This window comes from Andrographis paniculata, unplaced genomic scaffold (genome assembly GCF_009805555.1).
Source record: "Andrographis paniculata isolate CXL003 unplaced genomic scaffold, ASM980555v1 Contig35END, whole genome shotgun sequence".
NCBI lineage: Eukaryota > Viridiplantae > Streptophyta > Magnoliopsida > Lamiales > Acanthaceae > Andrographis > Andrographis paniculata.
The window spans coordinates 4,983,557-5,000,818 of NW_026137568.1; the positions used below are offsets into that span (position 1 = coordinate 4,983,557).

Genomic DNA, 17,262 nt, shown 5'->3' on the forward strand with positions numbered 1-17,262 from the left:
GGATGCCGCTTTGATCCTGTTAGTATCATTTCCTGAGTCATACGAGAATTTTGTTGAATCTTTTCTTACTGGGAAGATAATCTGTCTCTGGAAGATGTTCGATTTGCCTTTCACAATAGAGGATATCGTCAACATGCATCTGGTTCGGCCATAGAAAATCAGGCATCGAGGCTGTCTATTACGGGTAAAGGGTATTAGTTTATCTTCTCTTTGCATCCCAACCGACTGGACGTCTACTCCTTTCATCAGACATTTTTTTTTCTCTATTATCTAATTCTCTCTTTCATAATGGTTTATTTATTTAAATTTATATATTCATATTCATACAATGTAATCTTTGAAATTTAATTAGAAATTTGAAAAATATCAATATATATATCATTTTATAGATAATTATTTTTTAATAATACATAAAAAAAAAGTAAACAAAAGTATAATATAAAAAGATAATTTGAAAAAAAAAAGAATATATTTTTTTTAAAATTGGTTGGTTGCACAGTTATAAAATATATATATTTATATAATTTATTATATTTCTTTCTCTCATCTTTATGTCTCAACCGGACAGTTTTTCTCCTTCTCATCCGACCAAGCCACTTTCTCTTCTCTTTCCATCCCAACCGACTGAATGGTTCACCTCTTTCTCATTCGACCAATTCAGCCACCATCTCTCCTATTTCCATCCCAACCGACTGTACGGTTCTCCTCTTTCCATCCGACCAATTCGGTCAGACACAATTTTTTTTTCTCATTCTCTCTCTCTCATAATGGTTTATTTATTTAAATTTATATATTCATATTCATATAATGTAATTTTTATAATTTATTTAAAGATTTCAAATATATCAATATATATCATTTTGTAGATAAAATTTTTTTAATAATACAAAAAAAATAAAAATTAACTAAACAAAAGTATAAAATAAAAGAATATTTTAAAAATAAATAAATAGATTTTTTAAAATTGATTGATTGCACAGTTATAAAAAAAGATATAGATATTTATATAATTTATTATATTTCTTTCTTTCCTCTTTCTATCCCAACCGAATGGACGGTTCTCCTTCTTCTCATCCGACCCGACACTTTTTCTTCTATTTCCATCCCAACCGACTGGACGTTTCTCTATTTTCATTCTCTTTCTCTCTCGTAAGACTATTTCGGTCAACATTTTTTTACTTTTCTCCCTAAAATATATTTATATTATTTTTTCTCAATTTCTCTCATTCTCTTCCTCTTTTGTAAGAGTAAATCGGTCAATTGTTTTTCTCTTTTTTTTCTTAAAATATATTTATATGATCTTTTCTTTCAAGAAATTAAAATTTTTTATTAAAAATTACATAATAAATATTTAATAAAATAAAATATATTATTTATTCAATATATATCATTTTGTACAGGAATTAAATATTTAATTTAACTAAAATTAAATATTTAAATAATACATAAATAATGTCTACAAATATAATTTAAGAAACACATCAATTAATTTTATTTATACAATAAAATAATTACAAAATATAATTAAAAATTAATCACTTAATAGTGCACGAATTAATGGGAGGAGCTGGGAGAAAGCAGGAGTAAATGCAGGAGTTGGGGGAGTCTTGCAGATTTAATGCAGCCGACCAGCGCTGCTTGAATTCCGCACAGTAGCCAACCAGCCGTCGCTTCAATTCCGCACAGCAGCCGACTTCGCTTACCTCTATGCAGAAGTTTCTTAAAAATATTACACTTTCAAAAAGATTAATTCAAATATTCCTCAAATATTCGAAGAATTTTAAAATAAGTAAGGGGTTCGGATGCTTACTTAGGTGAAAACGGGTCCCTGTTAGCAGCCAGGTTGTGTCCACAGGGCGGGATATCGTTTCCTCAACGGCTTGGTGGTTTGTTTCTGGGGTCGGAATAGTCTGAGTAAGGGACGTTTTCTCTTCTTTTGGGAACACTGGTTCTGACCCCCGGGCCGTCCGTCCTCTTTCGAGGGATAGCTTCGACTCGGGCCGCTCCAGTCCTCTTTATATTATATTTATATTTAAACTTATATATTCAGATTCATGTCATGAAATTTTAAAAATTATATTTGTAATTTGAAATATATCCTTGTATATATCATTACACAATATTTTTTCAAATAATACAAAAAATATATATATATAACAGAATATTTACAAATATCAATATATATTATTTTGTAGAGAATAGTTTTTTAATTATACAAAATCAAATTAAATAAAGAAAAGTATATTTTTAAAAAAAATAAGGAAAAAAATAAATTTTTTTTTCAAATTGGTTGCTTGCACAGTTATAAATATTTATATACTTCATCTTATTTCTTTTTCTTATTCTATCAATGAAAAATATTTTTTTTTTAAAATTAGTTGATTGCACAGTTATAAATATTTATATATATATATTTATATAATTCATTATATATTTTTTTCTCTCTCATTTCCATCCCAACCGAGTCGACGGTCCTCGTCATTATCATCCAACTAAGTCAACCACTTTGTCTCTTGTTTCCATCTTAACCGACTAAACCTTCTATCCGATCCAAAGCATACTACAACCGACGCCTTATACTCTTATTCTCGGGCCCACCGATGGGCCCACTTTCCTTTTGTTTTGAGAAAAAACCTAATTATATATATTTCATACTTAACAACTTGCCTCCGCTGCCAGCCTTCCAATCGCCATTCCTCGATCGCCGTATGATTAGACGTTTGGAAATATGTAGCTTAGTGACAGTAGTGTTCTAACGTTGTTTCAGGTCCCATCAATGGGGTTTTAAATACCTCATTTCGAAATCATTACCTATATATCTCCTTCAACAATAAAACTTTTCGTTTTACCTGCTTTCCCTCACGTTGTTCAAATTTCTTTCAATTTTTCCGTTCTATCTGCTTTCCCTCTCATTCTTCAAATTTCTTTCCGACTTTCAACCAAAGTTTGACAATGGCCAACCAATATGTTCCAGCCTTACCATAGATGGGATCCGACCCTGAAATTTCCTTTGTAGCATCTAAAGTCCTGACCCCCACCATTCGTCCCTACTGTACTACCTCTGAAGATTCTAATCGGATGAAGGAGGTGCTAGGAGCAGGAAATCCTTTAGCTATCAACAACGTTGCTTATAACTCCGTCCGTATAAATGACAATATTAAAACCCACCCCAAAGACCCCTATCGCACCTGGTACACTAGGGTAGCCACACATTTCCAGGAACAATAGAAACGCCAACATATTGACCAAGCCATCTTCCTTTCCACCATTCCCTTCCATTTGCATGAGAAGGTATTGTTGGCCATGGCGGCCTTCTGGCATATGGAAATGGGTACCTTCTGCCTACCGGTGGGCCCTATTGGCCCGACCCTGATGGACGTGGCCCTGATCGCCCACCTTTCCATTATGGGTGAGAATCCAGTATCAGACTCCTTGGATGGACAGGAGCCCGCAGAAGACCACGTCGGGTGGTCATTGGCAGGGGTCAAGGAATGGAGCTGGACCAAGTTCGCAACCGACTAGCAGGGGGTGGAAAGGACCCATGTAACCGACCGTGAGCACACCGCCTTTCTCTTGTTCTGGCTTTGTATGTATGTCATAGTTTCCCCCTCTAAATGTGTTCTTCCCTCACACTTAGATTTAGCAATTCACTTGGCCTCAGGTCGGTTTTTCTCATTAGGCACTCTTTTCCTTGCTAACCTTTTTGAGGGTCTGTCCCGAGTTAGCACCCGCCTCACAGATACCAAAAACCTAGATACAGCTGCCTCGGATTCTTTTTGATTCTTAGAATTGCGGTTCCCTCTTTACTTTCCCGACGCTTTCTGTCTTCGCCGCCCTTCTATAAATCCTTCACCCGAACTCTCCTTAGGACTAACTCTAACCAAAATGTGTCTTATCCACGTCAGTATACAACCATCAGACCCTATCATTATGGCCATTGTTACTGATAATCGTAATAACTCCCAATTTTTCTGTGTATGTGAGATATGCCCGTTATGCAGTCGGCATGTTCTGGCCTTTCCCTGTAGTCTCCCCCATAGCCAATCCAGATCCCCTTCCTCACTCAACTTATTCTTTTTCCTGGGATGCTGCCCTTAAGCCCAGATCTTTGTTTGCCAATAAGAGGTTCGATAAAAAAAGGTCATAAATCTTTTTATACTTTCAATTATCAACCCCAGTTCCTGGCCAAGCAATTCGGTTGTCACCAAGGCTTACCAGGCCCCCTTGCCCGTCCACATCTCATAACCTAGAGCCCGGACGACAGGGTTATTCCCAAACTTATACCAGCTTACCTTAACCAACTTACTACCTACATCACTTCCAACTCTTACATTCCATTCCAAATCTGCCCACAAACTATTGAAAACTTTCGAGACTGGTGGTTAGATACATGGGCTCTCTTGGCCCCTGCAACAGATCGGTTGCTGGGCATCCTCCTGCCACAACCTGCATTAGTACTGGGGGCGGCCCGAGTCGAAGCTGTCCCTCGGAAGAGGATGGACGCCCCGGGGGTCGGAACTAGTGTTCCCAAAAGAAGTTGAAAAACGATCCTTACTCGGACTATTCCGACCCCAGAAACAAACGAGCAAGCCATTGAGGAAACAATATCCCGCCCTACGGACACGACCTGGCTTCCAACAGGGACCCGCTTTCACCTAAGTAACTATCCGAACCCCTTAGTTATTTTAAAATTCTTCGAATATTTGAGTTATACTTGTATATCTCATGACAGACCCGACTCCAAGAGTGCCTCTTGCCGATGAACCAACCCCTGCTCAGGCTACCCAACTGTCTCTCCCTAATGTCGGAAAATATGATTCGTCAAAATAACAATTTGCAAATCTTGCAGTGAATAAACCACCCGTCATAGGTTCAAGATATTTTATAATTGACGGTGATTCATATCCGACATAAATGTCCAATCTACATTGAGGACCCATTTTTGTATGTTTGGGGGGTGGAATAGGAACATAAACAGCACACCCAAAAATACGTATATGAGATATATTTGGTTTGTGACCAAATAGTAACTGCATTGGGGAGTAGCTATGATAACTTGTCTGCCTCATTCTTTTAAGTGTTCATGCATGTAAGATTGCATGCCCCCAAGTTGAAACGGGAACATGGACCTCATCAGTAATGGTCTAGAAATCAATTGCAATATTTTAATAAGTGATTCTGCAGACCATTTTGTGTATGAACATGGGCAACTGGGTGCTCTACATTAATTCCAATAGACATGCAATAACCATCAAATGCATTCGATGTATATTCACCAGTATTATCCAAACGTATAGTCTTAATTGGATTATCGGGGAATTGTGCCCGCAATTTAATAATTTGGGCAAGCAATCTCGAAAATGTCATATTGCGAGTTGATAATAAACACACATGTGACCATTTGGTAGGTGCATCAATAAGCACCATAAAAATATTTAAATGGCCCACACTGTGGATCTATTGGTCCACATATATACTCGTGTATTCTTTCCAAAAATATAAGTGATTCAATACCTACTTTAGTTGGCGATGGCCTGATTTTCAATTTCCCTGAGTGCAGGCAACATAGGTTAACTCATTTGAGTTTAACACTTTTTGACCTTTTAATGAATGGTCATGCGAATTCTCAATTATTCGCCTCATCATTATACTTCCAGAATGCCCAAGGCGATCATGCCATATTTGAAAATCGGTAATCTTTTGATCTACCGTGAGGTGTGTTTCAAAAACACATAATCAGACATAATATAAACCAGTAGAGAGTGAGGGTAATCTCTCAATGATGCATTTCTTTTTATCAATAATATTGGTGATCAATAAAAATTCACCATCGGTATCACTCATTGTTTCAATGTGATAACTGATAGCATCCATTGGACGTTATCTTTTAGTCGTCATCTACATTGAAAAATATGTCTATTTACACTTAATTTCTTTTATTAGCATTTTTTTTAATTTAAGTTTAATATCATAGCTCGTAGAATATTTAGTTTCTTATGCATATATTTGACCATGGATGTCTTTTATATTAAAACCTTCGCTATGTCTCGATTTATGTATAGAAAATTTATGGGGTTTGGGGCATGTGTTTCAAATTGAAAAAAATAACAAAGACGGAGATAACGTGATGGGAGTGTAAGAGTTAAAGAAGATAAGCAAGGTGCAGTCAGGCAGGACATAATAATAATAATAATAATAATAATAATAATAATAATAATAATAATAATAATAATAATAATAATAATAATAATAATAATAATAATAATTAGGGATTTGGTGTGGATAGTCTCTACGCACAGTCTTGGTGAAGAAGTTGGAAAATTAAAGACGGTATTCTCCAGAGAAACGTTGTGCGAACGAAAAAAGAAAAGGGGATCGATTTGATGAAAAAAAAAAAAAAAAAAAAATCAAAATTGGAATTGAGAGAATCTCTCGTGTGGGTGCACGGAGTACTTCTCTTCATCCTTGTACATAGTGTTTTTTTTCTTTTCTTGCCCTAGATTAAGAAGTTCTGTTCGAAGATTGCTACATTAGTTTTAGTTTAGGAATTTAAGTTTGGCGACCGGATTGAATCTATATATATATATTTCATCCTGCAATCAAAGACGGGAGTTGGATTAGATCTTGAAGTATGAAATTGTTATTCACATCTAGAAAGTAGCGATATTAATTTATGAAAGATTAATATTTATTTTGTTCTTGAATTAAAATTTAAATTTCTACATACATTTAATTGATGTGTTGATTGTTGATTGACTTGAATTGCTTTCATGTCGGGAGATGGAAATGAATAAAATATGTTGAATCTGAAGTTTCATAATGATATTAAAATTTGTTGAATCTGAATCATTAAATCGTATATTTCATTATAATCTAGCAGGTTATGTAACCTTTAATCAATAAAATTTAGTTGCGTATATTAAATTTCTGTAATTTAGGAATTAAAATTGTCAAATCGACATTTATTCATTTTAACTCAATTGAATTAATCTTTAAATGCACAAAAATTTCCAGAATGTGAATAAATATATTTAGTTCCCTGTGGATTCGACTCGGTATACTTACCGATTTATTACTTGATTTGATATCGTACACTTGCGATAAACTACAAAAAAAATATTCAAGTATCAAGTTTTTGGTGCCGTTGCCAGGGAATTAAAGGAAATTCTGTGTTTGAAGTTTATTGAAATTGAGTATTGTATATATTGTTGTATAGTTGTGCATGTATATATATATATATTAGATTCTTTAATTGTTTATTTATTATTCTTGTAGTGCGAAGTGCTCAAGGGAGTGAATTGTTCTTTGATCCAGAAATAGAACGAACTTGTAGGAAAAATCGGCTCAGTAAGCGTAAAAGACCACCTCAGGTTGAGGTGTATGTAAATTATCATCTGACGACGAAGAAGACAAAGCAGTGAATTTGAGTCATTGTCAAGAAGTAATTCTGAATATCCATTTCACTCAGACCAAAATCTGGACAATATGAATGGTCATGAAAGAAATACTCAAGAGAATGGATCAGTTGCACTCAAAAGGACAATTGAGGATCATTTACAAGGAAGAAACAACACAAGGTTGAATCGAACTTCGAGGCCTACTGTTAGTGCTGATCAGTTTCAGATTCAGCCCGCCCTCGTCACTATGGTGCAGTCCAACCAATACAATGGATCTACGTCGAATGATCCTGTTGATCATATCACAACATTTCTTGATTTATGCGACACGGTGAAACTTAATGGAGTTTCAGAAGATGCTGTTAAGCTTCGTTTATTCCCTTTTTCTTTGAGAGATAAAGTAAAGGCATGGTATAACACCTTGGCGCTTTGTGAGATTAGTACTTGGGAGGAAATGCTGCGTGTATTCTTGGACATATTTTTCCCACCAGCGAAAGTATTAGAATTGCAAAATCGAATTAAAGAATTTATCCAAGAGGAGGATGAGAGCTTACAAGATGCATGGGATAGGTATAATTCATTGTTATCTTGTTTTCCTAATCATGGTTTTGTTGATTGGCAGCAGGTCAACTTGTTTTACAATGGACTAACCGAGCAATGGAGAAATTTACTTGATGTTGTCGTTGGTGACTTGTTCCTATCGGTTGGGCCTACTCGAGCCAAGGAAATCATCGAGAAGAAGATAGAAAACATGAAGAAATTTCCTGGAAAAAAAGGCTGCTCATGGAAAGGTTAGGGGGTTGTATGAAGTCGATAAAGAACACTACAAGAAAACATCATTTTTGTAACAAAATATTTGTGTCTCTAAATCTACTTTTTCCGTTACTAATGACATTAGAGACATAATTAGGAATGGAATTGCGTTAGCTACGTGAACTTTAGGGACGGAATTCCGTTACAAATATATTATTTTTTTGTAGTGGAAGTAGCAGCGGAGTCTAAGCTTGATGCATTGATGAGGGAAGTAAATTTGTTGAAAAAATGACAAGTTGTTCCGTCTCGTTGCGAATTGTGCCATGGCTGCCATGAGACAGCAAATTGTCACTTATTGGAAGGAAATATCCAAGAGACAATGCAACGTGAAAGGACCGAGCAACAAATCGGGGATATAAATTCTATCAAAAATCAGCCGAAGAATTTTGGCGGTGCTTCATCTTCATACTACCAGCCTCAACCACAACACTTTCAACCAAATTCATACTACCAAAATAACCAACAATACCAAACTCATCACCAACCGCAATATAACCAAAACCGTAACCAAACCACTTACCAACAGCCGCAACAAATACCAAATCGACCATATCACCCTCAACATCAGCACAACGGAAGAGGACAGGATGACTTGAGCTTGAAGGACTTAGTTTTGGCACAACAACAGACCATTCACCAATTGCAAACTTCGATGCAAAATCTGGAGGTGCAAGTAGGGCAGATTGCTCGTGACACTTCGAAGAGGCATCAAGGGACATTGCCAAGTATGCCTGACCCAAATCCAAAAGAGCATTGTAAAGCATTAATGCTAAGGAGTAAGAAAGCAATTACCTGATCCTTATCCGAATTTGAAAGAATTTAGAGATTTTGTCAAGGAATCTACGAATGAGGAAGAAAAAAGGGCTTCTCGCGAAGGTGAGATGGCTGAAAAGTTAATGAATGATAAAAATGATGGACTGCATTTACAAAAGATCAGAGAAAAAGGCATGAGAAAATTGGAGGAAAAATCAATAGAGGAAAAAGGATAGGCAATCAAGGCCTATCAACCACCTGTTCCATATCCGAGCCGTCTCAGAACAACACAAGAGGATAAGAATTTCTCTAAATTGTTTGAAATTTTTAAGAAGTTGTGCATTGATATACCTTTTATGATGCTATTGCGCAGATGCCTGTATATGACAAATTTTTTAAGGAAATTTTTTCAAAGAAGAGGTCGATCGATGATGATGAACGAGTGGAACTAACAGGGGAGTGCGGCACCGTTTTACAAAGAAAATTACCCATCAAGCAAAAAGATCTAGGGAGCTACACAATTCCTTGTGTTATTGGCACCCATGAATTTAGTCATGCTATATGTGATTCAGGTTCAAGCATAAACTTAATGACATATTCAATTTTCAGGGAACTAGGAGTTGGAGTGGTGAAGCCAACACGAATGCAACTCCAATTAGCGGACCGCTCCATACGAACACCATTGGGAATTGTTGAAGATGTTCCTATCCAAGTTGAAAATTTCATCTTCCTAGTGGATTTTTTCGTATTAGATATGAAAGAAGATTCAGACATGCCTCTTATTTTAGGAAGACGATTCTTACAAACTGGGCATGCAATGGTGGATATAGATGATGGGAAAATCACTTTAAAGGTTGGTGAGGAGCAAGTTTCTTTTGATGTGGCCAAGGCAATTCAAATGCACGAAGGATGCGATGATGCTTACGCTTGCAACCAAATCATAGCTGTATATCTAGAAAAACAGGTAATCTCACAAGAATTTTATGTTTTACATGATTCTTCCTTTCATTTAAAAGTTGCCCAAGAAGATTCTATGGAATTTAATTCAAAGGAAAATCTAAACTTCAGAAATAAGGACATATTTGGATTAATTCCACTTCAACATAGGGGTATTCCTAAGCTGGTCCCATCAGTTGAAAACCACCCTGATCTTCAATTGAAACAACTTCCTATACATCTTAAATATTCATTTCTTGGTGAAAATAATACTTTGCCCGTAATTGTGAATGCTGCTTTAAATGAACATGAATTAAGTGCACTAATGTCTGTTTTGAGAAAGCATGTGAAGGCCATAGGTTGGACAATCTCCGACTTAAAAGGATTGAGTCCTTCACTCTGCACTCATCGTATTTACATGGAAGACGACTACAAGCCCATTCGGAAGCTAAAAAGAAGATTAAATCCTCACTTGCAAGAGGTTGTAAAACCGGAAGTCATTAAACTACTCGATGCAAGTATATAGGCGCATACGGTGCATTTGCATATAGGCGCATGCCTTTTGGGTTGTGCAATGCACCAACTACTTTTCAGCGTTACATGATATCAATATTTTCAAACCTTATTGAGTCATGTATTGAGGTATTTATGGATGATTTTTCTGTTTTTGGATCTGATTCTTAGAATTGTTTAGAAAATTTAGACAAAGTACTACTACGTTGTGAAGAATCAAATATTGTCCTCAATTGGGAAAAATGTCACTTTATGGTGACTGAAGGGATTGTGCTTGGCCATAAAATTTCCAAAGAGGGCATGCTGGTAGACCAAGCCAAGGTTGAGGTGATCGAGAAGCTACCACCACCGAAGGATGTTAGAGCTTGCGGAGTTTCCTTGGACACGCTGGCTTCTATAGCGGATTTTTCTAAAATGGCTCTTCCTTTGTTTAAATTACTTTATAAAGATGTTGTGTTTAATTTTTCAGATCAATGTATGCAAGCGTTCAATAAGCTGAAAGAGGCTTTGATTACAGCTCTTGTAATGCAGCCCCGGATTGGAGTTTACCATTTGAAATTATGTGCAATGCAAGTGGCTCAGCTGTTGAAGCAGTGCTTGGGCAGCGGAAGGACAAGAGACTGCATGTTATTTATTATGCCAGTCAAGTACTTAATCAAGCCCAGAAAAATCACACGGTCACTGAAAAGGAACTCATTTCGATTGTTTTTGCATGTGAAAAATTTTGACCTTATTGAATTGGTTCGAAAACAATAATTTTCACTGACCATGGTGTTGTGAGGTATTTTTTTTCAAAGAAAGATGCGAAACCACGTTTAATTCGTTGGGTGTTATTATTACAGGAGTTCAACTTGGAGATTAGGAACCGGAAAGGTGTCGATAACCCCGTAGCAGACCATCTTTCAAGATTGACAGCAGCCAGTGATGATGGATCAAAAATTTCAGATTTTTTTCAGGATGAAAGGTTGTATCCTATAGAATATTTGAAACCGGACCCATGGTACGATGATTTAGTTAATTACTTAACATGTGACATAATGCCTACACATTTGAAATGAAATAGCCAAAAGAGAAAATTCAAACATGATGCTAAGTACTATATTTGGGATGAACTGTTTCTTTTTAGAATATGTGCAGACCAAGTAATTAGGCGATGCATCCCGGATCATGAGATTTTGAAGGTGCTACAAGCATGCCATGAAGGACTTGGAGGAGGCCAAGTGGGGCCGAACCGAACAACTCATAAGATACTTGAGTGTGGATTTTATTGGCCTTTGATTTATAAAAATGCTCGTAACTTTGTGTAAAAGTGTGATGTTTGCCAACGTACAGGAAATATTTCTTGTAGAGATGAGATGCCCCTAAAAGGCATACTTAAGCTTGGATTATTCGATCTTTGGGGCATCGATTTCATGGGACCTTTTCCACCATCAAATGGCAAGAAATATATTTTGGTTTCTGTTGAGTATTTATCAAAATGGGTTGAGGCAAATTCATGTTCTGCCAATGTTTCAAAACAAGTAATAAAATTCTTGAAAAATAATATTTTTACTCGTTTTGGAGTGCCCCGAGCCACTATTACTGATGGTGGTTCCCATTTATGTAATCGATCACTTAACTAGTTGCTGGCAAGATTTAATGTGCATCACAGGGCAGGACACCTTATCATCCACAAGCCAACGGTCAAGTCGAGGTATCAAATAGAGAATTGAAAAAGATTCTTGAAACCATTGTTGATAAGTCTAGGAAAGAGTGGGCTGTAAAATTGGATGAAGCTTTGTGGGCTTATCGGAAAGCCTTTAAAACTCCTATCGGTATGTCTCCTTTTAAATTAGTTTATTGTAAGGCATGTCATTTACCTCTCGAGCTTGAGCATAAATCTTTCTGGGCACTAAAAAAGTTAAATTTTGATTTTAAAGATGCTCAAGAAAAGAGAAGATTGGATTTGAATGAGCTAGATGAGATTCACCTTAGTGCTTATGAAAATGCAAAAATTTATAAGGAGAGAACTAAAAAATATCATGATGAATTGATTAAACCAAGGAGTTTTGAACCTGGACAGAATGTATTATTATTTAATTCTCGTTTCAAGATTTTTCCAGGGAAATTAAAAACCAAGTGGTCGGGGTCATTTAAAGTATCGCAGGTACTTGAATCAGGAGTAATTGTCCTCCAAGCTGATGATGGAAGGGAGTTTACAGTAAATGGACAGAGAGTTAAGCACTATTTTGGTGATGAAGTTCAAATGATCAACCTAATATCGATGAGACCACCCATCGATTGATCAATTTGATTTAATCAGATTGCTAAATATCTCATTTCACGTTGTTTTTGTTGTAAATATTGTACATGTTGTAAATTTATTTATTAAATTATTATTATTATTATTATTTTGTAGGTTTATGTGTTGTTAGCAAGTGCATGCAAAGTAGAAGTCTTCATACACCATTGGCAATGGTCGGCTGGAAAACTATGGTCAGATTCACTATGCACCAATAATTGTTCAATTTTTGACTTGTAACAAGGCGCTAGCAATGTATCAGGTGACATCTATTCATGGTCTATTTCTTAAGTTCTGGTAAGGATGTTGTTAATTTATTTATGTTAGGCATGTACATTTAGTAAAGGTTTAGGAAGGTTTATAGGAATGCATGCTTAGATTAGTTGATAATAAGAATTTCACTATAAGTTGTAGTGTTGTTTTCTACTGTGGTGTAGTTTGGGGATTATTTGGGTCAAAATGGCATACATCTTGGTGTAGATTACGGCTAAAACCTCTCATTCAACGTTGTTGAAAAATAACTTTTCCAAGATTCAACACTTTGTACCATTACTTAATAAATTAAAATTTCAGCCTTCACAATGAGTAATGTTTTATGTTGCTAACATGACTAAAATGATGGAATATTACTTTTAAACAAGATCATGCTTGAGTTTCTGCATAGGAAGTTGTATATAATTTTAGTTAGAAGTTGCATCGGGATTGTAATCTACGTGAATTATTTCTAGAGTGGAATATCATAAAGGTATGCAAAAAAAGAAAAAAAAATCCTTAACTATTGAGTGGTTATCATAAAGCCAAAAAAAATGATTAAATTTGGGTATGATGATTGGCACGTTGTTCCACTGACACAAGTAGCTTTTTGGAATTCAACCATCGTGACTCTGTGAAAGTGTCATGAACAAAAAGGTTGAAGCCTCGTCCATGATAAGGATAGTGGGGTTCCCTTTAGTCATTTATGTTGCATAAACCACTTCTATTTTGTGAAGACATTTATTCTTCTCTTAATAGATATGAAATTTGAGTGTTGGGTCTATGTTTATTTTTGTTGCTCAAGGGACGAGCAACTTTTAAGAATGAGGATGTTTGATAACATCCATTGGACGCTATCTTTTAGTCGTCATCTACATTGAAAAATATGTCTATTTAGACTTAATTTCTTTTATTTTACGTAAATATGTTATATTTTTAGCATGTTTTTTAAATTTAAGTTTAATATCATAGCTTGTAGAATATTTAGTTAATTATGCATATATTTGACCATGGATGTCTTTTATATTAAAACCAACGCTATGTCTCGATTTTTGTTTAGAAAATTTATGAGGTTTGGGGCATATGTTTCAGGTTGAAAAAAATAACAAAGATGGAGATAACATGATGGGAGTGTAAGAGTTAAAGAAGATAAGCAATGTGCAGGCAGGCAGGACATAATAATAATAATAATAATAATAATAATAATAATAATAATAATAATAATAATAATAATAATAATAATAATTAGGGATTCAGTGTGGATAGTCTCTGCGCACAGTCTTGGTGAGAAGTTGGAAAATTAAAGACACGATTCTTCAGAGAAACGTTGTGCAAAGGGAAAAAGAAGCGGATCGATTTGATGAAAAAAAAAGAGAAGAAAAAAAATCAAAATTGGAATTGAGAGAATCTCTAGTGTGGGCGCACGCAGTACTTCTCTTTATCCTTGTACATAGTGTTTTTTTCTTTTCTTGCCCTAAATTAAGAAGTTCTGTTCGAAGATTGCTACATTAGTTTTAGTTTAGGAATTTAAGTTTGGCGACCGGATTGAATCTATATACATATTTATATATACATATATATTTCATCCTGTAATCGAAGATGGGAGTTGGATTGGATTTTGAAGTATGAAATTATTATTCATATCCAAGAAGTAGCGATATTAATTTATGAAAGATTAATATTTATTTTGTTCTTGAATTAAAATTTAAATTTCTGCATACTTTTAATTGATGTGTTGATTATATTGTTGGGAAACACAACATATTTAAGGATATGAGTACCAGATTTAGGAACGTATTCGATTTTATATGCAAATATTAATAATGGAAATTTGTCGGGAGACTATTTCCATTCGTTATTCTTAATAGTGTTTCTCATGATCTTGGGAAAGATAGAGAACGCAATTAAGAAATTATATTCATGAACGTTGACTCTCACGACCGCGACCATGTCCTCGGCCTCGTTCAGAAAATGTCACGTTCGCTTCAGGGAACGGACTAGAACCAGTGGGTCGGGACTGATGATTTTTCATCAGTAACTCATTATTTTGCTCAGCTAATAAAAGACATGCAATGAGCTTGGAGTACTTTTGAAAGTTTTTCTCACGATACTGTTGTTACAACAAAATATTAGAAGCATGAAAGGTAGAGAGAGCCTTTTCCAATTTATCATTCTCAGTAACATTTTCTTTGCGGAGTTTTAACTGAGATGTAATCTAATGGATAGTAGAGTTACACTCTGTAATAGTTTTAAAATTCTGCAACCGCGGGTTAAGCCAATCATGTTAGGCTTTGGGGGGAGTGATATATTTCAAGTGTCCAAATCTCTCCCTCATTTCATTCCACAAATCTAGTGGATCTTTCACCGTTTAATATTCGGACTGTAAAAAAATGTCAAAATGATGACGAATGAAAATAATAGCCTTAGCCCGATCTTGGCTTATAGCCGCATTTTTACTAGCAATTGTATGAACAAGGCCCATAGAAACCAAATGCATTTCTACATCCAGGGACAAAGTCAGAAAATCATTTCCGATGAAAGACAAAGATTTAAAAGAAAATTTTGCAAGACTTTCCATAGTTTAAAAAATAGATAATATAAATAATATAAAAAATAAAACTTACCAAAAATAAAAATAGGTAAAAGCCTTCGTACTGATAACGTGTTATATAATAATAATAATAATAATATAGTAATGTAATGGTAAGTATATAGATATATGTATACGGCTTTGAAGGATATTAAATATATATATATGTATATATTTATATATATGATGTGAAAAATATGATGTGTATGTGTGTTGTAAATATATAGTAGGGTTATTATTATTATATACATAAGTGAGTAGATGTAAAGATGATAGAAGTAATAAACTTCTTTGATACAAAACCAAACAGAGAAGGAATTTGAATGTTATTCGTGTCCAATTCATTTCACAATTCACTCATATATACAGGCACATAAAATTCCACATTGATTGAATAGAAAAGTATCCACGTATCTCCTATTTCACATGAATGTGTATTCTACGTGTCTACTTCGTAATACAAAATAGTATTGTTTTTCAAAAAAAAAAAAGAAAAAGAAATGTAAGTATTTTTAGGCGATAGATAAAAACTGAAAGTGAGTACAAATTTATTGATAGGTGAAATATTATTTTTTATTTGAGGCATACCAATCAAACCCTTACAAAATATGTGGGTAAATATCGAACGGGCATCTTCCTGATCTCATAATTCATGACTATCCTAAAGATATTAAAGTCGTCGGATAGGAAGAATAATCAATGGATGAGATTGCAAGTATGGGTGGATATGTAATTTGGTTTATATAATAAATAAAGTAATTACTTATTTGGGCATAAGTTAAGGAGATGCAAATATAGATATAAATTTTATCTTTTCTCATCGCAAATAATTTAGATCAATTCTCCGCCAAAAAAAAAAAAGAATTTCACACTCTCCGCCGACATCGATCGAAGAAAAAATATAACGAAGAACTTGGAGCATGGAACAAGATGAAACAAAATAAATTCCATTCTATTGAGTTCTAGTACATCGTGGATGAAGATAACGTTGAAGAAAGTCCAAAACGCGGTACGTATTTTTCTTTTTCATCTGTGCAAAGTAACGTATTGTCGGATTTATATGACATCATATCTTCACCTCCTGAACGTAATTTTGTACAGACAAATGCATCATGATCATATTACTAATACAATATATCAGTAGTCACATTTCAAGATTAATTGAATCAACACCCGAAACATTTGAGTAATGGAGACATCTAATAATATATTTTGATGCTTTAAATGTATCTCAATTAGTGAACCCAATAGATGTGTCATTGATATGTAGGTGCAGAAGAAATAAAAAAATAAAAGTCGTCTGCATTATTTCTTTAGGACGATTTTAAATTTTATTGTTTTCGAAAAATTACTAAATATTGCGTAAAAAATAATAAGTTTTGTAATTTAATTTAATCGATTATTTTGGAAAATCATATTTGAAATTAGTTATATAAGGCAATGAGCATCATACCTTATCCGATTTTAGAATTCTTGACTTATATTGAATCCAATTTGCTCTTAAAACTAAGATCAACGTCCAAAAATCATGGAGAATTGAAACGAGCTCCGAATCAAATCATATCCACTTTTTTCTATTATTTTAATGCCTAAAAAGTGCATAGAATAATTATCCCATATTAAGTAGGGTAAAAAAAAGAAAGTAAATAGTTTAATTACAAAATGTTTGTGCTTGAGTGATAGCATAATATATTTTGTAAAGCATAATATAGTATTGTACACATCAT

At 34.5% G+C, this 17,262-nt stretch overlaps 1 protein-coding gene across 1 annotated transcript; it reads left to right on the forward strand.

The window, feature by feature from the left end:
• The first annotated feature begins 10,664 nt into the window (after positions 1-10,664).
• Positions 10,665-12,696, forward strand: LOC127249169 (uncharacterized). Its single transcript, XM_051271863.1, has 5 exons — positions 10,665-11,153; positions 11,255-11,376; positions 11,761-11,932; positions 12,064-12,226; positions 12,515-12,696. Exons 1-5 carry the CDS (start codon positions 10,665-10,667, stop codon positions 12,694-12,696), a joined length of 1,128 nt encoding a protein of 375 aa, XP_051127820.1.
• The last annotated feature ends 4,566 nt before the right edge of the window (positions 12,697-17,262 follow it).

Excerpts from the sequence above, each read along its gene's own strand:
- LOC127249169 (XM_051271863.1), top strand. The coding sequence starts at position 10,665 with ATGGTGACTGAAGGGATTGTGCTTGGCCATAAAATTTCCAAAGAGGGC. Across the intron at positions 11,377-11,760 it reads GATTTTTTTCAGGATGAAAG|AGATGAGATGCCCCTAAAAG; the intron begins GTTGTATCCTAT and ends TATTTCTTGTAG. Across the intron at positions 11,933-12,063 it reads CTGCCAATGTTTCAAAACAA|GGCAGGACACCTTATCATCC; the intron begins GTAATAAAATTC and ends TGTGCATCACAG.